At 45.6% G+C, this 24337-nt stretch overlaps 1 protein-coding gene across 2 annotated transcripts in view; it reads left to right on the top strand.

The window, feature by feature from the left end:
* Nucleotides 1–24337, top strand: part of pkd1a (polycystic kidney disease 1a) — a 272402-nt gene that overhangs the window by 26994 nt on the left and 221071 nt on the right. Inside the window, exon 1 of one of the 2 annotated variants that reach the window (XM_059979056.1) lies at nt 3837–3940. The exons of the other annotated variant lie outside the window; for it this stretch is intronic. Within the exon in view, the coding sequence (XP_059835039.1) occupies nt 3852–3940 (89 nt within the window). The 5' untranslated portion in view covers nt 3837–3851. Of the gene's footprint in view, nt 1–3836; nt 3941–24337 lie in introns of those variants that run through there. 2 annotated transcript variants of the gene reach the window in all.

Genomic DNA, 24337 nt, shown 5'->3' with positions numbered 1-24337 from the left:
CACTTCCTCTGGCAACTCGTTCCACACTCACACCACCCTCTGAGTGAAGAAGTTTCCTGTCATGTTCCCCTTAAACATTTCACCTTTCACCCTTAACCCATGACCTCTAATTCTAGTCTCAACCAACAGTGGAAAAAGCCTGCTTGCACTTAAGCTATTTATACTCCTCATAATCTTATGAAGCTCTATCAAATCTCCCCTCATTCTCCTATGCTCTAGGGAATAAAGTCCTAACCTATTCAACCTTTCCCTATAAAAGCTCAGATTTAGTACAGTGATTTACTATAGTGTTTGCAAGGCTTGGACAATTGACTGAGAGAAGTGACTTTCAGCTGCACTATGGTAACCAGGGAATTAAGTCAAAGTAAATGATTACATTTTGAATAAAAACAGTATAAGGGTGACTTTGTAGCTGTAGGTTAATTCTGAAGTCCCATTGGCTCTTTGATGTTAGTGGTGGTGCTGATAATGGGCAGGCATTTGTTATACATGGAGAAGGCAATGGCAGATGGAATTTGGTTCTGATATGCATGGAGTGAGGTTTAATAAGGATAGGACGTACGTGTGAATCCATTGTCTTTTAAGTTCTAAGGATCTCTTTGACCCACTACCATCAGGATGGAGGTACAGGAGATTCAGGACTTGAACTGTTAGACTGGGTAACAGGTTCTTCCCTCAGGCTGTGAGACTAATGAATACCTTGCCACCACTGAGGTCTCATCACTTGGACAGCGAGCTGTTAACTGTTTACCTGTTCTGCGCAATATTGCACTTCAAATTATGTTTTAATAACTTAATTTGTGGTAATATTTGATTTTATGTGCTGTGTCTGATGTATGTTTTGTGGTTGCAACATGGTCCGAGGGAATGTTGTCTTGTTTGGTCATATATGGGTACAGTCAGATGACAATAATCTTGAACTTGGATGGCTTTGGGGACATGGAGCCGAGCTGGGGGTCACATTAGTGATTAAAAGGACAGGGATGTGGGCGAGTTAGAGGTTAGGCTGGAGCCTAGGCCTCTTTTCTGTATTCAATGTTCAAATGCTGGCAGCATGGATGCATAATGAAAGACATCTGCAGATGTTCGGCTGGCAAATGCTGTGGACGCAGACCAGTGAGAACAAGGCCTGGTGCCCACCCCGTCCACCCCCCCCCCCCCACAGCTCGGCGGGCCCCGTGATTGCATGTCCGTGTGAGCAGGGTGCCTGAGGGCCAGTGCCCTTTAGTTAAGTGAGTCAGCAAGTCCAGAGTTCAAGGCCTAGAGCTGGCCACATCGGCTACTCCTGAGATTGATACTGAAGATCGAAGCCCAATAGCTGAAGCATTGGGTGTACAAGTCTAGGAGTCTGCTGGAGGCTGGAGGCCCAGAAGCCTGAATTGGGGGTGGATGACTGTCTGTATGTGCAAGTAGGTGATGGGGCAGTGGAGGAGTGCAATAGAGGAATAACGAGATAGTGTTAATTGGTTCATAAACCATTCAGAAATGTGATGGCAGTGGGGAAGAAGCTGCTTCTAAAATGATGAGTGTGGGTCTTAAGGCTCCTGCACTTCCTCCCCAGTAGTAGAAGTGAGCAGATGGCATGTACCAGGTGGTGAAGGTCCTTAGTGATAGATGCCACCTTCTTGAGGCACCACCTTTTGGTAGGGAGGGTTGTGCCTGTGATGGAGCTCGATGAGTCTACTACCCTCTGTGATCTCTTTCAATCTTGTGCGTTGGAGCCTCCATACCTGGCCATGGTGCAACCAGTCAGAATGTACACCAGTAGGAATTTGCTGAAGTGTTTGCTGACGAACCAAATCTCATCAGAATCCTAATGAAGTATAGCCGCTGGCGTGCCTCCTTCATGACTGTGTCATTGTGTTGGGACCAGAATAGATCCTCTGAGATGTTGATGCCCTTTCCTCTGCTGGCCCCTCAATGAGGACTGGTGCGTGCTCCCTCAACTTCCCCTTTCTGAAGCCCACAATCAATTTGTTGGTCTTGCTCGAAATAAAAGCAAAGTGCTGGAAAACACTCAATGGGTTGGACAGTTAACGTTTCCAAAATGTGGAATTGAGAAAATGAAGTCTAACTTTGCAGAGAAGGGACTCAACAGACAACGAAAAAATTTCTGTTGGGATAAGCGCACGGTTGCCCAGGTGATTCCAATGTTTATGCAGCTGTTTGGTTAATAGATTAATGAAGTGAGTTCAAGTGAGTGAGGTAACATTATTTGATCTTAAATACAAGAAGTTCAGCAGTTGCAGGAAATATTGAGAAATGCATCCAAAATGCTGAAGGAACTCAGCAAGTCAGGCAGCATCTATGGAAGGGAATAAGAAGTCAACAATTTGACTGTGACACTTCATCAAGACTAGAATGGAAAGGGGACGAAAGGGAAGGGAAGGGGTGCAAGGTGGCCGGTGATAGGTGAAACCAATTGGATTCCATGGTTCCCTGCCTTAATCACTTTCTTCCTTGTCCATTGTCCGCTCCTATCAGATTCCTTCTTCTTCAGCCTTTACCTTTTCCACCTATCACCTTCCAGCTTTTCACTTCATTCTCCACTCCCCCACCCACCCACCTTCCCCCTCACCTGATTTCACCTGTCACCTGCCAGCTTGTACTCCTTCCCCTCCCCATCTTCTTATTCTGGCTTCTCGCCTCTTCCTTTTCAGCCCTAATGAAGGGTCTTGTCCTGAAATGACGACTGTCTATTCCCCTCCATAGATGCTGCCTGACCCACTGAGTCCCTCCAGCATTTTGAGTGTTAGACACTCTCTATCCTGCCTCTCTCACTCACACCCTATTCTTGTTTTCCTTTTCTCACTTCTCTACCCACACGCGTCCCACCTTCACTCAACCTCCCACTACTCCCACTACCTCCACTCACCCCTTCACCCATTCCCTCCCTTTTGATTTCTCTTTTTCTATCCACTCAATCCTTCCCCCTTTTTCCCTTCCCGCTCCCAAAATCTCACCCTCTCTCCTGGCCTGGCCTGACACGTCTTGCTGTCCCTCTGTCACATTCTTTCTGCACAGTCACGCCTTCACCCTTCTTCACTGCATTTCTTATTCAATCCCTCCGTCTTCCACCTTCTTCCTTCCTCTCCACAACCTGCCCACTCTCACTTCTCTCACTCCCCTTTTCTCTTGCCTCACTCTCCTGCCCTCTCCACCTCTACTCCCCTCTCCCCACCCATAAATGTTTCTCCTTGTTATTGATACAAAAATTAGTGGATACAACCCAGTCCATCTCAGGAAAATCCCTCCCCAACTTTGACCACATCTAGAAGGAGCCCCGCCACAACAAAGCAGCATCCATCGTTAGGGACACCCACCATCTGGACCGTGCTCTTTTCTTGCTGCTGGCATCAAGGAGGAAGTACAGGAGATTTGAGTCCCACACTATCAAGTTCAGGAACGGTTATTACCCTTAAACCATCATGGAACAGCTTGGATAACTTCACTCATCTCAACACTGAAATGATTCCACAACCTGTGGACTCACTTTAAAGGATTCCACAACTCATGTTCTCAGTGTTACTTATTATTTATTTACTCATTATTATTGTTTTTTTTTGTATTTGTATAGTTCATCTTCTTTTGCACATTGATTGTTTGTCCGTCTTATTTGTATGTAGCTTTACCGTGATTCTACCGTGTTCCTTTGTAACTACTGTGAATTCCCATAAGAAAATTTACCTGAGGATAGTATATGGTGACATATCCGTACTTTGATAATTAATTTACTTCGAACTTTGGTTCCTAATAACAAGCACTGTCAACCAAATCTCTCATCTATTTCTCAGTAGTTTTCAGGTTCAGCTGCAGTGCCCTGTTGTTCTGTTGCTTTAGTCAGCGTGTTTATGGTACTCCGTCAATTGAAGAGCAGGAGCCCTGCTGCCTCCCACCGTCTTTTGCTTCTGACCTTGCCAATGTTTATGGTTGCAGAACGGTGAGTGGCTTCTGACAACTGAGATGCCTCGGAGGATTTCTGAACAGAGAACCGGTGTTTTAATGCAGCTGCTCTTGTGCCTTGTCACTACAAACCGTGAGGAGAAAAAGCAAAGTAAAATTTATCATCAAAACATGTATATACTCGGTGGAAGCTTTGTTGGGTACCTGCTATAACTAATGAAGTGACCACTGAGAGTATGTTATTGGTCGTCTGCTGTGGTAGCCCATCCGCTGGAAGGTTCAATGTGTTGTGCATTCAGAGATGCTCTTCTGTAACGCACGGTTATTTGAGTTGCTGTCAGCTTGAGCTAGTCTGGCCATTCTGCTCTGAGCTCTCTCCTTCCTCTCTCTCGTTTTTGCCCACAGAATTGCTGCTCAATAGATCCTTTTGTTTCTCGCCCCTTTCTCTGTAAACTCTGGAGCAGGGCTTGTCGTTGTTCCTCTTGGTGTTTTATGGAGCATTGGGCGGCAACCTTGTTGTTTCTTTAAATTTGTCTGTTTTTTTTTACGAGGCCGAGTTGCTAGCTCATTGCTCAATCCAGCAGGGATGAAAAGCATGCGAGGAGCTGGATTTGAACCTGGGTTCATTCACCTCAAAGTCTGGTGCTGATGGCACTACACCAGTGGCTGGCTAAGGGCAGGGCTATAGACCCCTACCATTAACCAAGGGGTCTGTTGACCCCAGCTTGTAAACCCCTTCTCTGGAGATTGCTGTGTGTGAAATTCCAGGGAGAGCAACTGTTTCTGAGATACTCAAACCACCCCATCTGGCACCAACAACCATTTCACGATTAAAATCACTTAGATCACATTTCTCCCCCATTCTGATTTTTGGCCTGAACAACACCTGAACCCTTTGACCACGTCTGCACACTTTCATGCGTTGAGTTGCTGCCACATGATCTGTTAATTAGATATTTGCATTAACAAGCATGCATACGGGTGTACCTGATAAAGTGGCCATAGGGTGTACATTCTACGTTAATCTGATCCAATAATTATTGAAGGATGGACCAGATCTAAAGAGTTCTTCCGATAATGTGGTATTGTTCTTTTACATCTAGAGTGTAGGAATGAGAGGAGATTTGATAGAGGGATGCAAAATGACGAGGAGTTTAGATGGGATAAATGCAAGCAGGTTTTTTTGCACAGTGCTTGGGTGATATTAGAAGTCACGGGTTAAGGGTGAAACGTGAACTGTTTAAGGGGAACATGAGGGAGAACTTCTTTACTCAGAGGGTGGCGAGAGTGTGGACCGAGCTGCCAGCAGAAGTGGTGGATTCAGATTTGTTTTCAGTATTTAATTTGGACAGGTACATGAATGGAAGGTTTATGGTCTGGTTCCAGGCTGAAGGGACCTGGCAGGTTAATAGTTCGGGTGGACCAGATGGTCCGCAGGGCCTGTTTCTGTGCAGTAGTGCTCTATGACCCTGCCTGGCTGACAGATGAAATGGCGTGTATTTTCTAACTCCGTGTAAACTCAGTATTCTCGATTCAGGTTACTGATTAACCTTCCCACTTTACTCCGACATTGCCTTTTCTCATTTGAATTGTCACTTGGTGAAAACAGCCGGCAGGAGCACTTGGTCAGGATTAATAACATCTCCACAGCATTCATAGTTTATTAGATTCATTAGTAATGAAATCATTCCCTAGTCCGGAGACCAGAGACAGCTCTGGATCCAATTTGGTTTGAATGTGGGAGGTATCCATAAACCTTGCAGGGGAAGCAATGTCTGTATCACCTTTATTGGACATGGGAAGAATGCTGAACATCTCTCATCTGGAATATGATTTATTATCTTTGCCTTCACTGTCTGGTGTTTACAGAGCTGGTTCCTCTGAGAGGACTGACTAAAAGAGTTTACTCTGTCTGGCTTGTGGGTTCCGCCCATTGTGTAATAATTAGGCAGAACTGTGCAATAACACTTGGAATCCTGAGCTAGCTAGAGGTGTCACTGGATGTCCAAAACTTCGGCTGAAGTTTGGGCTAAGGCAAGGGAAGAACCAGTGTGGTTCCAGAGCATGGGGCCATGGCGGCTGGACACAGTGATTTTTACTTATTTAGAAACACGGCGAAGAACGGGCCCTTCCAGCGCCACCCTGTAACCCACAGATTCAACACCAGCTTAATCGCAGGACAATTTACAATGAAAGTATTTGGCACATTGGCCAGTGTTTTGAGTACGGGAGCAGGGATGTTATGTTGAAATTGTATAAGACATTGTTAGGGCCTAATTTGGAGTATCGTGTGCTGTTTTGGTCACCTACCTATTGGAATGATGTCAATAAGATTGAAAAAATGCAGAGAAAATTTACAAGGATATTGCCAGGGCCAGAGGACTTGAGTTACAGAGATAGATTGAGTAGGATAGGACCTTATTCCCTAAAATGTATAAGACTGAAGGGAGATTTGATAGAGGAGTACAAAATTATGAGGGGTATAGATGGGGTAGATGTAAGCAACATTTTTCCACTGAGGTTGGTTGCGATTACAACTAGAAGTCATGAGTTAAGGGTGAAATGTTTGGGGGGGGTTATGAATGGGAACTTCTTCATGGAGGGTGGTGGGAGTGTGGAACGAGCTGCCAGTGCAAGTTGTGGATGCAGAGTCGATTTCAGCAATTAAGAGAAATTTAGATAGGTACATGGACAGGGGAGTATGAAGGGCTGTGGTCCAGGTTGAGGGGACTAAGCAGATTTATAGTTCTGCATGGACTAGATGGGCTGAAGGGTCTGTTTCTGCGCTGTAGTGTTCTATGACTCTATGACCAATTAATCTATGAACTGGTATGTCTTTGAACTGTGGGAGAAAACTGAAGGAAACTTGCACGCACATGGAAAGGGACTTTTGTTTTCTAATGGAAGCCCACCGAATTGAACTCCGAACTCCTACACCCCAAGCAGTAATAACACTGTGCTAACTGCTGTGCTACCGTTGGGAATTGAAGAGGAGAGAGAGGCCACAATATGAAAAGTATGGAAATCTTCGAGGGGTGGCAGAGTTTCCCGAGGCAGGGAGGCAGTGGTCATTGAAGGGCCTCCGATTTTCACACGGAAGAGACCGTGCAGATGTTGTAGATTCATAGAAATATATGTCAGGCTTGTCATACTCATCCTAGCTGCAAAATGTGAATGAATATCATTGTGTTTCATTCCTTATATACACACAGAGTTATACAGATCAGAAACAGGCCCTTCGGCCCCACCTGTGCAGACTGACCAATGTGCCTTCCAGAGATGGTCCTGTTTTGCCCTATCCTGATATTTAGACACGTACATGGATAGGACAGTTTAGATGGATATGGGCCAAATTAAGGCAAGTGGGACGTTCAGGAGAGCACCTTGATCAGCTTGGACATATTGGGCCCAAGGGCAAGCTTCCAAGCTCTGTAACTCTATGACCCAGTATCAGCAAGAGCTTCCACCTTCCCTTTCTCCATTGGTCATCCTCGTCCCCTTTCCTAGTCCTGATGAAGGGTCTTGGCCAGAAAGATCGACTGTTATGCCTCTTTAAAAATGCTGCCTGATCCGCAGATTGCCTCCAGCATTTTGTGTGTGTTGGACCAACACATCTTCCTGCTTCATTTTAAAAGCTCCACACTCCTTTCCAGCTGTCACTCTGTCCCCATCACCTCCACTTCCCACTCCTTACCATCCCCACTAACCCTCCTACTCACCTTGAACCTCCCATCCTACCCTCTCATCCACCCTATCCCCCCCACTACCTACACACCAACCTATAAGACATAGGGGCAAAACTAGGGAGAGTTTGTTCTGAGATTCCATCAAGGCAAGATGGCGCCAGTGACCAGCAGTGACATCTTGCAGACAGCTTACAAAACTACTGGATATACTTTTTCTAGGTATTCTTCTTGTTCTGAACTGTGTTCGATTACAGCCGGTAATTTTCATTTTAAGAATGTATTTTGGGGCTGATTGAATGATCTGGCACTCCTACAGTCTCCTGGGAGGCTTGGCATGGAGTACAGCTATGGCCATTGCTGGGAGTGGATGCTGGGTCGATTCCAAATGGCAGAGCACAAACTCGTGGCCGGCTCCATTATTTCGCGCCGATTAAAATGTCGAGCAAGATTAAAATCGACAAGGACGAGAGTGGAAAGTGAACAGGTGTTCAGTGCTGCCTGTCTGTGTTTGCCCAGTCTCCCTCTTGTTGCTACCAGCAGAAGGTGCACAAGTCTGGGGTCTCGCGCTGCAATATTCGACCGCCTCGGTGCCACGCAGCTCCTGGCGGTGGACTCACTTTCAGCTGTGGTTTGATGTTTGTTGTTTAACGTCCTCGGCACGGAATGCGCTTTATTATTAGCACGACTTGATCAAGACATCTCTATGTGGAAATGTCTGCTGCTGTGCACTGCAGTGCTGGACTGACTAACTCAATGACCCATCGGCTCCTGGACTGACTGACTCAATGACCCATTGGCTCTTGGACTGACTAACTCAATGACCCATCGGCTCCTGGACTGACTGACTCAATGACCCATTGGCTCTTGGACTGACTGACTCAATGACCCATCGGCCTCCTGGACTGACTACTCAATGACCCATCGGCTCGTGGACTGACTAACTCAATGACCCATCGGCTCCTGGACTGACTGACTCAATGACCCATCGGCTCCTGGACCGACTGACTCAATGACCCATCGCCTCCTGGACTGATTGGCTCAATGACCCATCGCCTCCTGGACTGACTGGCTCAATGACCCATCGGCTCCTGGACCGACTGACTCAATGACCCATCAGCTCCTGGACTGACTAACTCAATGACCCATCGGCTCCTGGACCGACTAACTCAATGACCCATCGGCTCCTGGACTGAATAACTCAATGACCCATCGGCTCCTGACCCGACTGACTCAATAACCCATCGGCCTCCTGGACTGACTAACTCAATGACCCATCGGCTCCTGGACCGACTGACTCAATGACCCATCGGCTCCTGGACCGATTGGCTCAATGACCCATCGGCTCCTGGACTGACTGACTCAATGACCCATCGGCTCCTGGACTGACTGACTCAATGACCCTTCGGCTCCTGGACCGACTGGCTCAATGACCCATCGGCCTCCTGGACCAACTGACTCAATGACCCATCGGCTCCTGGACCGACTGACTCAATGACCCTTCGGCTCCTGGACCGATTGGCTCAATGACCCATCGGCTCCTGGACCGACTGACTCAATGACCCATCGGCTCCTGACCTGACTGACTCAATAACCCATCGGCCTCCTGGACCGACTAACTCAATGACCCATCGGCTCCTGGACCGACTGACTCAATGACCCATCGGCTCCTGGACCGACTGACTCAATGACCCATCGGCTCCTGGACCGACTGACTCAATGACCCATCGGCTCCTGGACCGACTGACTCAATGACCCTTCGGCTCCTGGACCGACTGACTCAATGACCCATCGGCTCCTGGACCGACTGACTCAATGACCCTTCGGCTCCTGGACCGACTGACTCAATGACCTTTCGGCTCCTGGACCGACTGACTCAATGACCCATCGGCTCCTGGACCGACTGACTCAATGACCCTTCGGCTCCTGGACCGACTGACTCAATGACCCTTCGGCTCCTGGACTGGCTTCATTCGCCTCAGCAGATTGTGCAACTTATTCTTTTTTTGGCATCTTTGATAAGTCTTGTCGCTTAGGGTTTTCTTTTAATGGGTTTCATGGTGTTTCATCGTTTGGTGGCTACCTGCAAGAAGACGGATCTCAAGTTTGTATTCTGTACACATACTTTGATGATAAATACTTGAACTTTGATTTACTATTCTCTCTTAATCCCATTCTCCTGCCTTCTCCCCCTAACCTTTGATACCTTACTAATCAAGAATCTATCAGCCTCTGCTTTAAACATACCCAATGACTTAGCCTCCACAGCCATTTAGAATAGATTATAGATTGTAGAACATTACAGCACAGTACAGGCCCTTCAGCCCAGTGTTAAAAACAGAGAAACAGAAAACCTACAGCACAATACAGGCCCTTTGGCCCACCAAGTTGTGCTGAACATCTCCTTACCTTAGAAATTACTGGGCTTACCAATAGCCCTCTATTTTACTAAGCTCCATGTACCTATCTAAAAGCCTCTTAAAAGACCTTATCATATCCACCTCCACCACCGTTTCCGGCAGCCCGTTCCACGCACTCACCACTCTCTGAGTAAAAAAACTTACCCCTGACATCTCCTCTGTATCTACTTCCAAGCACCTTAAACCTGTGCCCTCTTGTGCTAGCCATTTCAGTCCTGGGAAAAAGCCTCTGACTATCCACACGATCAATGCCTCTCATTATCTTGTATACCTCTATCAGGTCACCTCTCATCCTCCGTCGCTCTAAGGAGAAAAGGCCGAGTTCACTCAACCTTTTCTCATAAGGGCATGCTCTCCAATCCAGGCAACATCCTTGTAAATCTCCTCTGCACCCTTTCTATGGCTTCCACATCCTTCCTGTAGTGAAGTGTGCTGGCCATCCTTCCCTCCTATCTAGCCTTTTATATTTCTATCACACACGTGCCCATCTAAGAGTCTCTTAAATGTCCTTAATGTATCTGCCTCTACCACCAGCACTTGGCTGAGTGTACCACCCACCCACCACTCTGTGTTTTAAAAAAAATACTTCTGACATTCCCCCCCATCTACTTCCAATCACTTTAAAATTATGTCCCCTTGCCTCTGAAAGAGACTCTTAAATACCCCAAATGTATCTGCCTCAACGACCACCGCTGGCAGTAAACAACCTACCTCTGGCATCTTCCACTAGCCTTTCTATAATTGAAATATCAATGAGATATTTTTGTCCTCCAGTCTCGAAGTGGTACTCAAACACAGGAGCTTCTGACTCAGAGACAGGGCTGCTGTTCACCAAGACACACTCCCACAGTTTGGCTCTTCTGAGGTGAGAGGTCCTGGTCTTCATCTGTAATGATGACAAGTTCTGAGAATCCTGTTGTTTGACGGTGTCCGCAGAACTACAGATTACATTTCAGTGCATTGTGAATCAGGGATAGATAAGTAAGTGATTTCATTGAAACTTATAAAATTCTTCCTGAGATGAGAGCCAGGGTCGCATTCTCGGAGTCTGTTGTTTAAGGACAGGGGTGTGGGTCTAAGCTTCCGCTCAAAGACCAGTGGCGAGGTCACGGTTAGGTGTCAGCCCCACAGACCAACCAGGACATCCAAGGTCCCATCATCAGAGACACCAGAGTTTGAGGCCTAATCTCTGAGGTCGTATTGTGGACTAGTTAGACATTCGAAAGCTAGAGTTTGCACCCTCACCCAGGGTCCTCATTTGTCATAGTCAGCGAGTCCTGGGCTGACACCGAAGATTGAAGCCTGACGGTCAATCAGAGGTCTGGATTGAAGCCCGTGGCAATGAATTTCATAGATTCACCATCCTCTGGTAAAGTTGCACCTCTTTATCGTTATCCTTCTATTTTGAGGCTATGCGCTCTGGGCCTAGACACCCCCAGTATAGGAAATATCCTCTCTACATAAACTCTATCAGGCCTTTCAATATTCGATAGGTCTCAATGAGATCAACCCCCCCCCCCCCCACCACCTCCCCATTCTTCCAAGTTCCAGAACTCCAGCAAGTACAGGCCCAGAGCCATTGAACTTTCCTCATACGTTAACTGATGCACATTGCTTTTGTGAACATGTTTCTCATTAAAATTCCTGAGATTTTTCTAACATCACACAGTAAGTGTACCTTTTGCCACGGGATCTGCAGCTGAGGTAAACATTTCACGGTTCCATTGAAAGGACTAGGGGGAACCGCACCGATAGTACTCCCCAGCTTGGGCAAGAGATCATATCAAAGATGAGCCTGAAGTGGGAATTTAGTTAAATGGTTTGAAGCACTGGTAATTTGAATGTTTCACCTTCAGCTGAGAAATGAGTACTGCATCCTTATGGATGCTTTTGGTTCCTGACAGGCAGTTTTATCAAGGACTGCCCCTAACCCCCATCACCATAAACGTAATCTCTTCTCCCCCTTCCCATCGAAGCAGAAGATACAAAAGCCTCAAACAGACATCTTCTATCTCACTGCTATGAGACTGAATGGTCCCCTTGTACAAGATGGACTCTGGACCTCACAATCCACTTTATCTTTCCCATTGCTGCATGTTGTTCAGTTGAGCCCAACTCTTTGTCGTGACCTCATGGCCTGTGTGGTTTTCATGGCAAGATATGGGAGTAGGTTCCTGGGCCTTCCTTCCACTGCCAAGGTTGGGACCCGCCTGGGTTTGAACTCAGAACCATCTGCTTTGAAGTCCAGTGCTAATACCACTACACCACCAGCTGGCCCTCTCTGAGACTATAGGACTTTATTCTGCATTCTCTCATTGCTTTTCCCCTGTACTGAGGTGATAAGAGATCCTCATATGTTAGGAATGATGTGATTAAATTAGACTGTGTAGAGAAAGGATTCACAAGGATGTTTCTAGGACCACAGGGCTTGATTTAGAAGGAGAGATTGATTTACCTGGTGGATTGATTAGGCCTGGTGCTCCGGTTTCTTTTCACATTGCAAATACTTAGGGGTTAGTAAGTTAAATGGTCACAGGGGTGTAATTATGCAGGGCATTCTCGGGGGGCAGAAGGGCCTGTTGCTGTGCTGTATCCCAAAGTTCAAAGTACATTTATTATCAAAGTATGTGTACAGTGTACAACCTTGAGATTCATCTCCTTACAGGCAGTGACAAAACAAGAAACACAGTACACCCCATTTAAAGGAAAAAACCACACAACAAGGTCATTATACACCCAATATGTGAAAAAAGAACAAATCGTGCAAACAATAAAGTATAAGCAAATAACATTATCTGCAGAGTCCCCGAACGTGAGTCCTCAACTGAGATGAAAGAAGCCCAGAGTCAGTTCAGTCAGTTCAGTCCTGAAGTGCCTTGCTCAAATTGCACAAGTTATATTAAAAAAAAAGAAAAACACAAGGAACGTGAACTGCAGAGACTCTGAAAGTGAGTCCACAGCTGCAGAGTGCATTCAGCACTGAGGCAAGTGAAGCCCGTTGGCTGCAGGGCAACAGCTGCTCCCAAACCCGGTGGCATGGAACCCGAAACTCCTGTACCTACCGCTCACCGGCGGCAGCGAGAAGAGAAGCCAAACACAGGCAGCTGGTGCTGAGCACTCGTCCATTTTCTATTCCATTTATCTCTAAATAAAACCAAACTTTTCGCTGTACCTCGGTGCATATGACAATATTCCAATGTTATTTGCACAAATTCTCACAGCATTCGAGTGAAATGGTACAGAAAGTCAGCAATCTTCTTGTCCATTCTTGACTCTACCAGCTGGTCTCAGCACCAATTAATTAGCACCTCCTGCAACACTTTGTTCAAGTTCGAGACTAATTATCATTCATCATAGCCAAACAAAACAAGGTCCTCTGGAACCAAGGTGCAAAACACATTCCCAACACCACATAGCACAAATAGCACATTATGGTTATGATTTCAGAAAAATATACAGTCACAAAGAATAAAAAATAATATAGCCCAAGTCCTGAGTGGTATGACTGGCACGACATGGTAAGTTGTCCTTGTCCAGCGTGTCCTTCCACTGAGCCAACACTGGAGGGCAGCACTGAGTAGACATCAGAGAGCAGCACCAGGGTAGCACCGATGGGAAGGGCCAGAACTGATTACAGCGTGCCCGTGGGCACCTCTCCCACGCCACCCTGGCGTGTTCTCACCTGGGTAACTGCAACAGGTGAGGCTGTGGCAAGAGCAGCTCCTCCTCCACCAATGAACAGCCTACGTCCAACGGGGTCTTGTGATCACAATAAAAATGTCCAAGGCTATCATTTGCAGCATTGTTTGGACTACGCACCATCCAGTGGGACACAACAGCACAAGAACAGTGCGCAATTATTAAAGTTAGCAGTTGAGAGATCAGCTAAAGTTGTCAGAACTTGCAAAGGTGTCAAAGCAACACTGGCACCAATACAGGGGCAATAATAAACAACGTATGCCAAAGTAAAAGGATGTGACACGGTAGTATTGCAGTTAGTGTAAAACCAGTAATCAGAGTTCAATTCCCACTGCTGTCTGTAAGGAGTTTGTATGTCCTCACCATGACCATTTGAGTTTCCACTGTGTGTTCTGGTTTCCTCCTACACCCCAAAAGGCGTAAGGGTTAGTAAGTTATGGGCATGCTATATTACTACCAGAAGCATGGTGACACATAGAGCTTTCTCAGACTGTGTTGGACATTCAAGTCAAGTCACTTTTTATTGTCATTTCAACCATACCTGCTAGTACAGTACACAGTAAAAAGAGACGTTTTTCAGGACCATGGTGCTACATGAAACGATACAAAAACTACACTGAACTATGTAAAACAACACAAAAACCACACTAGATTACATTATATTGGTGAGACCCGACGCAGATTGGGAGACCATTTTGCTGAACACCTACGCTCTGTCCGCCAGAGAAAGCAGGATCTCCCAGTGGAAACACATTTTAATTCCACATCCCATTCCCATTCTGATATGTCTATCCATGGCCTCCTCTACTGTCAAGATGAAGCCACACACAGGTTGGAGGAACAACACCTTATATACCGTCTGGGTAGCCTCCAACCTGATGGCATGAATGTTGACTTCTCTAACTTCCATTAATGCCCTTCCTCCCCTTCTTACCCCATCCCTGATTTATTTATTTCCCCCCTCCCCTTTTTGTTCTCTCTCTGCCCTTCACTCTGTCTGTTCTCCATCTCCCTCTGGTGCACCCCTCCCCCTTTCTTTCTCCCTAGGCCTCCCATCCCATGATCCTCTCTCTTCTCCAGCTCTGTATCTCTTTTGTCAATCACCTTTCCAGCTCTTAGCTTCACCTCAACCCTTCCAGTCTTCTCCCATCATTTTGCATTTCCCCCTCCCCCTCCTACTTTCAAATCTCTTACTATCTTTTCTTTCAGTTAGTCCTGACGAAGGGTCTCGGGCCAAAACGTCAACAGTGCTTCTTCCTATAGATGCTGCCTGGCCTGCTGCGTTCCACCAACATTTTGTGTGTGTTACTAGACTACAGACCTACCCAGGACTGCATAAAGTGCACAAAACAGTGCAGGTATTACAATAAATAATAAACAAGACAATAGGCACAGGAGAGGGCAGTAAGTTGGTGTCAGTCCAGGCTCTGGGTATTGAGGAGTCTGATGGCTTGGGGGAAGAAACTGTTACATAGTCTGGTTGTGAGAGCCCGAATGCTTCAGTGCCTTTTGCCAGATGGCAGGAGGGAGAAGAGTTTATATGAGGGATGCGTGGGGTCCTTCATAATGCTTTTTGCTTTGTGGATGCAGCGTGTGGTGGAAATGTCTAATGGTGGGAAGAGAGACCCCGATGATCTTCTCAGCTGACCTCACTATCCGCTGCAGGGTCTTGTGATCCAAGATGGTGCAATTTCCGAACCAGGCAGTTCATGCAAACAGCACATTTTCACTGTATGTTTTGTTGTTTCAGTATATTGTACTCATGCCAGATGAAGCTGATCTTTACAAGAAACAAAAAATATTCCAAGTACATTTCAAGATGCTTTATAATTGAGATTTCTTTAAAATGTAGCTACTGTTATAGGAAATGTGGCAGCCAATATCTTTCATAGCAACGCAAACAAAATGCTGGAGAAATTCAACATATCAGGCAGCGTTAATGAAGGGGGTCTAAAGAGTTGATGTTTTGAACTGAGACCTTTCATCGGGACTGGAAAAGAAGGGGGAAGAAGCCGGAATAAGAAAATGGGGGGACGGGGAAGAGTACAAGCTGGCAGGTGATAGGCGAACCCAGATGAAGGAGAAACTGAGTGGGAGAAAAGTGAGACGCTGGGAGGTGATTGGTGGAAAAGATAAAAGGCTGAAGAAAAAGGAACCTGATAGGAGAGGAGAGTGGACCATCAGAGGGATGGAAGGAGGAGGGGCACCAGAGGGAGGTGATAGGCAGGTGAGGAGTACAGATGGGGTAAGAGGGGAACAATAATGGGGTATGGAAAAGAGGAGGAGGAGGCAGTAAAATTACTGGAAATTAGAAAGGTTGATGTTACCACCAGATTGGAGGCTACCTAGATGGAATATGAGGTGTTTCGATGACAGTATATTGCACTTAAGTGAAGTTGTTGGATAAATACTTGGATGCAAGTCTGGGAAAATTCCCTTGTGTCTGGCTAATTCTAATCCTTTGGAAATGCTAACACCAAATATCTATTTGGCTTCTTGCTTCTGTTCTGGTGCTAACTAACCCCTGCACCCTCTCCTCAACAACCCTGTCACCTTAGAGTCATAGAGCATCACAGCATAGAAGGAGACCCTTTGGCTTGTCTAGTTCATGCCAAACTACTAATCCACCTAGTCCCATCCATCTGCAGCCGGACCATAGCTCTCCATACATCTCTCATCCATGTACCTATCCAAACTTTTCCTAAATATTACAACTGAACTCCCATCTACCATTCCACTGGCAGCTTGTTACACACTCACATCACCCCCTGAGTGAAGTTTCCCTTCAGATTCCTCTTAAATGTTTCCCCTTTCACCCTTAACCTCTGACCCCTAATTCTCGTCCCACCCACCTCGAAGGGTGAGTGCCAGCTGGCCTTTTCTCCTATCTACAGCTCTAATTATTTTGCATACTTCTATAAGACCTTGTTTAACCATTTCCTACCTGATGAACATAAGAGATTCCACAGATGCTAGAAATCCGGAGGAACGCATACAATTTGCTGGAGGTAGTCAGCAGGTCAGGCAGCATCCATGGAAAGGAGTAATGAAAGGGATAAAGGAAAATGTGACATTTATGAGCTACGACCTTGCATCCGGAGGCTTAGCCTGAAACATGGACTCTATTCCTTTCCATAGGTGCTTAAGCAGCTTTGAACCATTGCAGTAAAAGATTTGCTGAACCAGGCTGCTGACTAGTGGGAAATCAGTCTGTGAAGTCAAGACATTTGGAACGAAGATGAGTTTTTCTATGACAGTTTTTCCAAATCTAATTTCCATATTTTATGACCCGACAATTAACTGTGCTAAACTGGCTGGACGCACTCAAGAAACGGGAGCTAACTATAATATCAGTTCTATGGATGGAAACTCAGGCTGCAAAGATATGTTGGATACTGTTAAAGCAACTCTCTTGTGTGCCAGCTACTTATTTTTTTATTAGTTAAAAAAAAGCATGGTAATATAAATAAGATTAACTTCTTCCATTAATTTCTAATCCCAGGTTTATCCAACATAAGAAATTGGAACAGGGGTAGGCAAAACCACTCCTTAAACCTTCTCTGCCATTCAGTAAGATCATATTTTGGCCTCATCACCACTATCCAGCCCGTTCCCATAACCTTTAGCTTCCCCACATTCCTAAAGTCAGTCTCATCCCCAAATATAGGCAATGACTCGGCCTCCCTGGGTAGAGAATTCCAAAGATTTACCATCCTCAGAGAAAAGGAATTCCTCATCGTAAATCCTATTGAGAGAAAGAATATGGTAGAAGTACACTATTGGTCAGTCAGCATCTTTAGGGAGAAGGAGGGCCATGTTTATGATGTTTTCAATGTGTCACTGGAACATCGGAATATGAAGAAGCCATTCAAACCTTTGTGTCTGTTTTCAATTATGTGAGACCATGTTAAGCCACACCTTCAGTTCATGATTCCCAGCTTCATTTAGCTTGACTGGCAATACGATGTTCCTTAGAGATTTATTATGTTCATTACCACTGACGTGTGCCACGACATTTGTTTTTGAGGCAGCAGTACGGTGCAATTCATAAAAATTACCATTAGTCACAAAAGTAAATGAATGGTGTAAAAGACAAATAATGGAGTATTTATCGTGTGTAAGTTCAAGGATCATTCAGAAATCTGAAGGTGGAGGGGGAAGAAGTGAGTGGGATGATAGTGTAGTGGTTAGTGTAATGTTATTGCAGTGCTGGAGACCCTGGTTCAGTTCCCCCCACTGTCTGTTCTCCCCGTGACCACGTGGAATTCCGCCCACAGTCCAAAGACGCGTCAGTTAGTAGGTTAGTTGGTCACATGGGTGTAATTGGGTAGTGTGGGTTCGATGGGCTGGAGGTGTCTGATACCGTGTACTGCACTGTATACCTAAATTTAAAAAAAAGCAATTCTTAAAATCTGGAGTGTGGGTCCTTAGGCTCCTGTACCTGCTCCCTGATGGTTGTAACTAGAAGGGAGCATGTCCCAGATGATGAGGGTCCTTAATGGTGGATGTCACTTTCTCGAGGCACCACCTCTTGAAGAGGTCCTCGGTGGCAGGGACGGCTGTGCCCGTGATGGAGCTGGCTGAGTCTCCAAGCCGCCACAGCCTCTTGTGCGTTGGAGCCTCCATCCCAGGAGGTGGTTCAACCAGTCAGAATGCAGATAGGATAGTGGAGGGAGGAGTGTATGGGTGATGGACAAGGGGAGGGGTTAGAGGGGGGAAAGAGACAGGCTGATGAGGACAAGGGATGAGTTTAGGAAGAACAGAGTAAATCAAAAGTCCTTATTGTTATCTGTATCCCTACACACATGAATAATGCTCAGGTACCAAGTATATCACTGTCAAAGATACTATTTTCACTGATAATAACTAAAATAACTGGGCGCAGAACACACACACTTATGACTCGAGCATTCTTTCTTAACTTCTTTTGCACAAGGGGGACATCATGGCCCCGGTCACCCACACTGTTCTGAATCCAGGACAGAAAACTGCAATTTTTGTCCAGAATTGGCTTATCAATTACAGATAATGATCACTGTAAATTGTATATACTTGAATTCCTTACTCGCAAGATCAATCACCATTCCACAATAGAGGTGTTATAAAATCAATCAAAACTTCAAGCAGACAGCCGATGATATTTTGAAGTTAGTAAGGACATTAGACTCTTAAAGTAAAAATTAAACTAAGACTTCTGTGCTTCCTTTCAATTAGTTTTATGTTTTGGAGATACAAAGCACAGTACTATCCACCCAGCAATCTGGCTTTTCCAAAAGCTTCCTTCCGGAAAGCATTCTAGCGCTATGAAAACAAAAAGTTCACGCCATCTTAAACGTTTCTTCCGCCAGGCTGTTAATCTGATCAACAATTTCAGTCAGCTCCAGCCCACCTCCGTCTATCTATTAATCCTGGCACCGCACAGTACCGTAAACACTTTAAACCACTTTTTATAATGCTGTTTATATTGTAAATACATGCTGGTATTTATGTATTCATGCTCACTTTATTCCATATCTGTACTTACTTTTATCTCACTTTCTAATTTTACTTTTTATATAATTCTATGTTCTTTATAACTGTGGAATGTCACGCCAACACACCACAGCAAATTGCTAACCCATGATGTGAAAGATGCATCCTAGGATGCGCTGGGACACATCATCAGTGATGTAACCTGGGATCATCGGGCATTTTTGGGTCTTTCAACATCAGACACTCTCACCCAGGCGACCCAGCCAGGGTTCATCAGGCCCTGGCTTGTCTCCCCCTAGCACTGGTCCACGGGTCACACATATCAATCTGGGGGCTTGCTCAGCAGCCTCTGTGACAGTCCTGATGGCTCTGCTCTTTGCAGCCCCCTGAATGCCAAGGAGACAGTAGTAAATGAATATGCAAATAAAGCTGATCCTTGATCCATGTCATTCGGCCCCTTCTGGCTGTGCTGTCCCATTGTCAGAATAATTCAGTCCCACTGCATGACTTTCTCACTTAACACTGCAACTTTTCGTCCTGTAATTCTCCATGAGGACATAATCAATAAACGAAGGACTGGGGACTTCAAAACCTTGCATATTTTCCACTGTCTAATACACAGCTGCTTATTCTACCTCCATCCTACTTTCCTGCACTAAGCTGACATTCCTTATTCACTTAACACGTACAAAAATCTGTCAGCCTCTATGTCGAATATTCCCAGCCACTGGGAGAGTTACAGAAGTTCACCACCCTCTGAGTGAGAAAATTACTTCTCTCTGCAGCCCTCTGTGGCAAATCTCTTTTGAAATGGTGTGCATTCCTAGCTCAGCAGATTGCAGTAAAGATTGCCCCTTAGTCTTATTCCAATCACATTAAATGAGTCTCCTCTTGTTCCTGATCGATCCCATGGCTGCTGACTGCAGGGAAAGAGGTCGCAGGGAGGTCGGGGTGGGAGTGAAGTGGCTTTGCCTCTTTATCCGGATCTGGGTTTGTCAGGTATGAACTGCAACTCATGAGCTTGCTGCCTAATTGGCACAAAGTGGGGCTGTGTTTGATTTTACCTGGCATTGCCCTTAGGTATTAACAGTTGGAGGTCAGTGAGCAAATTCCTCAAGAGCCCTCTTACTGAGAGGCATTTGGGGTTGAGCAGATTGCCCCGGTTCTTAAAGTGAGGTTAGGGAAGCTGGAATGACTCAGGGTTTGGGGGTGACAACTACAAAAGGCATCTGGAGGGAAAGATTCCCAAAGGGGCAGGAGGGGGCTATGGGCTACACTGGTCACAGTTGTAAATGATTAATAAAGCATTATCTTATTGATTGCTTCAGAACTCCAATGAATTATTAATCCCTTTGTCATCGAGATGGAAAAGTAACCAAGTACGTCTGACTACTTCTCAAACACAAAATATCCTGTAGATACTGGAAATCCAGAGCAACGCTCTTTATTTATTTATTTATTTAATGGGATACGGCACAGAATAGTCCCTTCTGCCCCCTTCGTGCCGCGCCACCTAGCAATCCCCCAATTTAACCCTCGCCTAATCATGGGAACATTTATACTATCCAATTAACCCACCAGCTGGTTCGCTTTTGGACTGTGGGAGGAAACCCACATGGTCACGGGGAAAACATATAAACTCCTTTGCAGCAGCGGCAGGAACTGAATCCGTGTCATCATTTAATGCTTGGACTCTCTGCTTGCTGTTGCTGTTTCTATAGAGGACTGTGTTCCCTAGTAACAAGGACACACTGTGTAGGCATAGTCTTAACTTTGCAAAGAGCAGAACTGGCAGTACCTTTCAGGTCCGGGCTTCGTATCTATGGGTTCATTTTCGTTCTAATTGCTGTCGCTTGCTCTTATTGTCCGCATGATTTCTCTCTCTGAGCAGTGGGTGTTTGTTGGTCATTTTTTATGGGTTCTTTCGGGTTTCTTGTTTTGCGGCTGCCTGTAAGGAGACCGATCTCAAAGTTGTATAATTTATAAATACTTTGGCAATGAATGTACTTTGAGCTTTGAACCCGAAAAGGCAAAATAGCTTCATTATCAGGGTGCGTGCAGTGTTTTTAATGCATGAGAATGGCTCAAGTTGTTTCACGGAATGAAATGCATGCAATATTTAAAGCAGGTCCACAAGGTGATGTTAAGAGAAGTGAGCCAAAGCTGTCAAGGTAGAGGGTTTAAGGGAACTCTTGAAGAAGAGGTAAAGAGAATTGAAGAGGTTTTGGGAGGGAAATTTGGAATGTCATACTTGGTATCTGAATCTTGGACTCCCAAAGGTGAAGTAATTCAATTCAGCCAATGGACTCACTTTTAAGGACTCTTCAACTCATGTTCTCAGTATCATTCATTCATTCGTTATCTACCTGATTATTTATTTATTTGTTTGTTTATATTTGTGCAGTTTGTTTCTTTTGCACATTGGTTGTTACATAGAAACATAGAAAATAGGTGCAGGAGTAGGCCATTCAGCCCTTCGAGCCTGCACTGCCATTCAGTATGATCATGGCTGATCATCCAACTCAGAACCCTGTACCTGCTTTCTCTCTATACCCCCTGATCCCTTTAGCCACAAAGACCATATCTAACTTCCTCTTAAATATAGCCAATGAACCGGCCTCAACTGTTTCCTGTGGCAGAGAATTCCACAGATTCACCACTCTCTGTGTGAAGAAGTTTTTCTTCATCTCGGTCCTAAAGGGCTTCCCCTTTATCCTTAAACTGTGACCCCTCGTTCTGGACTTCCCCAACATCGGAAACAATCTTCCTACATCTAGCCTGTCCAATCCCTTTAGAAATCTTCGTGTGTAGTTTTTCTCTGATTCCATTGTATTTCTTTTTTGTACTGTTATGCCTTCAAGAACATTATTCTCAGGGTTGTATGTGGTGTCATATGCATACTTTGATAATTTTGAACATTGAATGATTTATTTCTTTATTCGTTGAGATAGGCCTTTCCAGCCCTTCGAGCCATGATGCCCAACAACCCCCAATTAAACCCTAGTCCAATCACAGGACAATTCACAATGGCCAATTAACCTACCAACTTTAGGAGGAAATTAGAGCACTGAGAGGAAACCCACATGGTCACAGGGAGAACATACAAACATTTATTGGGATACAGTGTGGAATAGACCCTTCTGGCCCTTTGAGCCTCACTGTCCAGCAACCCACCGATTTAACCCTAGCCTAATCATGGGACAATTTATAATGACCAATTAACCTACCAACCGGTAAGTCTTTGACCCATGAGAGGAAACCTATGCGGTTATGGGGAGATATACCATCTCCTTACAGACAGTGGCAGGAATTGAACCTGCGTCACCTCTACAGTAAAGTGTTGTGCTAACCACTACGCTACTTGCCACCTGTTGGTGTTAGACATTGATGATGATGTTGAATATAGAGTGATCTGCAGAGGTTTCAGAGTACTTCATTGCAGTAAGATATTATGGATGCCAAGCGACAATCTGTTGAAAAAAACTCAGTGGGTCGAGCAGCATCTGTGGCGGAAAAGAACTGCTGATGTTTTGGCTTAAAACCTCCATCAGTTTCTAATGCAGAGTTTTGTTCAAAGCACTGACATTTCGCCTCCTCCCACAGATGTTGCTTGACCTACTGGTTGGCCAACTGGTGGCATGATAGCGTACGGGTTAGCACGGCATTTTGCAGTACCAAGATTTGGAGATGAGGGTGAAAATTTTGAAGGAAGCATGGCTTAATTGGGGAGGGGTAGGGTTGTGGGGGGTGATGGTGCATGGGAGCTAGGATACAGCTCGACCGGGGAATGGCAAATGGCATCCAATTTAGAAAAGTGCAAGGCGTTGCTCTTTGAGAACTCAAATCAGGCTAGGAGTTTCACAGTGAACAACTGGACTCTGGGAAGTCTGTTAGAACAGAGGGGCCATGGAGTATTAGGAGTGCGATCACTTGAGTTGAGCGTGGTGTCCACGGATGGGTCCTCGGGTGGCTGCAGAGGCCGATCCGAGATCCACATATTTCAGCTCATTTCCCTTAGTAGGACTTGCCTGTGGATTCGCCTGTGCATGACTTTGTTTAACATGGGGAATTGGATGCACGAGCAGCCACCACACAGTCCTCCATAGATTGGGGTTAGGGTCCAGTGGCACGGAGAATGAGATGACTGGGGACCTTTCACTGTTGCAGCCTTCCTCCTCCTCCACTGCTGTTGTGATGTGCCATCATCTTCCGCCAGCTTCACTGTTGAGGTCGTGGTTGGATCGCTCTTTGTCTGGAATCCCCCCCCCTCCCTTGCACTTACCACTATGAGTGGCCCCACCAGGAGCTAAACTCCAGATAGCAGTGCTCTCAGGATCTCAAGAACTCACAAGCTCCTCCATCACGATAAGGTGATGACTCATGGAGAGGGGTCCTGTGAGCACAAGCACACAATTCCTTGACTCTGGCGTCATTGGTAGACATGGTGGTGAAGAAGGCATTTGGAACACGGGCCTTCATCAGTCCGGGTTTTGAATACAGGAATTGAAACATCTTGAAGCTCTGTTGGGGCTGAACTTGGAATATTTTGTACAGTTTTGTGCTGTTGGCAATTTGTTCATTTAAATTCAAATTTAAGAATGATGTATAAAACTGGAAAGAGTGCAGAAAAGATTTATGAGAATGTTGCCAGGATACAGGGGCCCAAGTTATGGTGAGAGGTTGAGCAGGCAGGACTTTATTCCTTGGAGCATAGGAAAATGAGGGGTGACTTAAATCATGAGGGGAATGGATGAGGTGAATACACACAGATTTTTTTTCCAGGGGAAGGTGTAGGGTTAACATGAAGGGAAAAGATCCCATGAAGGGGCAACTTCTTCACATTGAGGGCAGTGCCTGTATGAAAAGTGCTTTCAGATAACGTGATCGAAGGAGGAACGATACCAACATTTAAAAGGCATTTGGACAGGAACCTGGTTCGCAAACAAAAGAAAATCTGCAGATGCTGGAAATTTGAGCAACACCCACAAAATGCTGGAGGAGCTCAGCAGGCCAGGCAGGGTCTATGGGAAAAAGTACAGTTGATGTTCCGGGCCGAAATCCTTTGACAGGGCTGGAGAACAATGCTGAGTAGTAGATTTGAAAGGTGGGGGGGGGAGGGGAGAGAGAAACACGAGGTTATAGGTGAAACCTAAAGTGGGG

The sequence above is a fragment of the Hypanus sabinus genome, chromosome 9, assembly GCF_030144855.1.
Source record: "Hypanus sabinus isolate sHypSab1 chromosome 9, sHypSab1.hap1, whole genome shotgun sequence".
In the NCBI taxonomy this organism is placed as follows: Eukaryota; Metazoa; Chordata; class Chondrichthyes; order Myliobatiformes; family Dasyatidae; genus Hypanus; species Hypanus sabinus.
The sequence above is the reverse complement of the archived record's forward strand: the minus strand, read 5'-3'. Positions and strand labels throughout refer to the sequence as shown.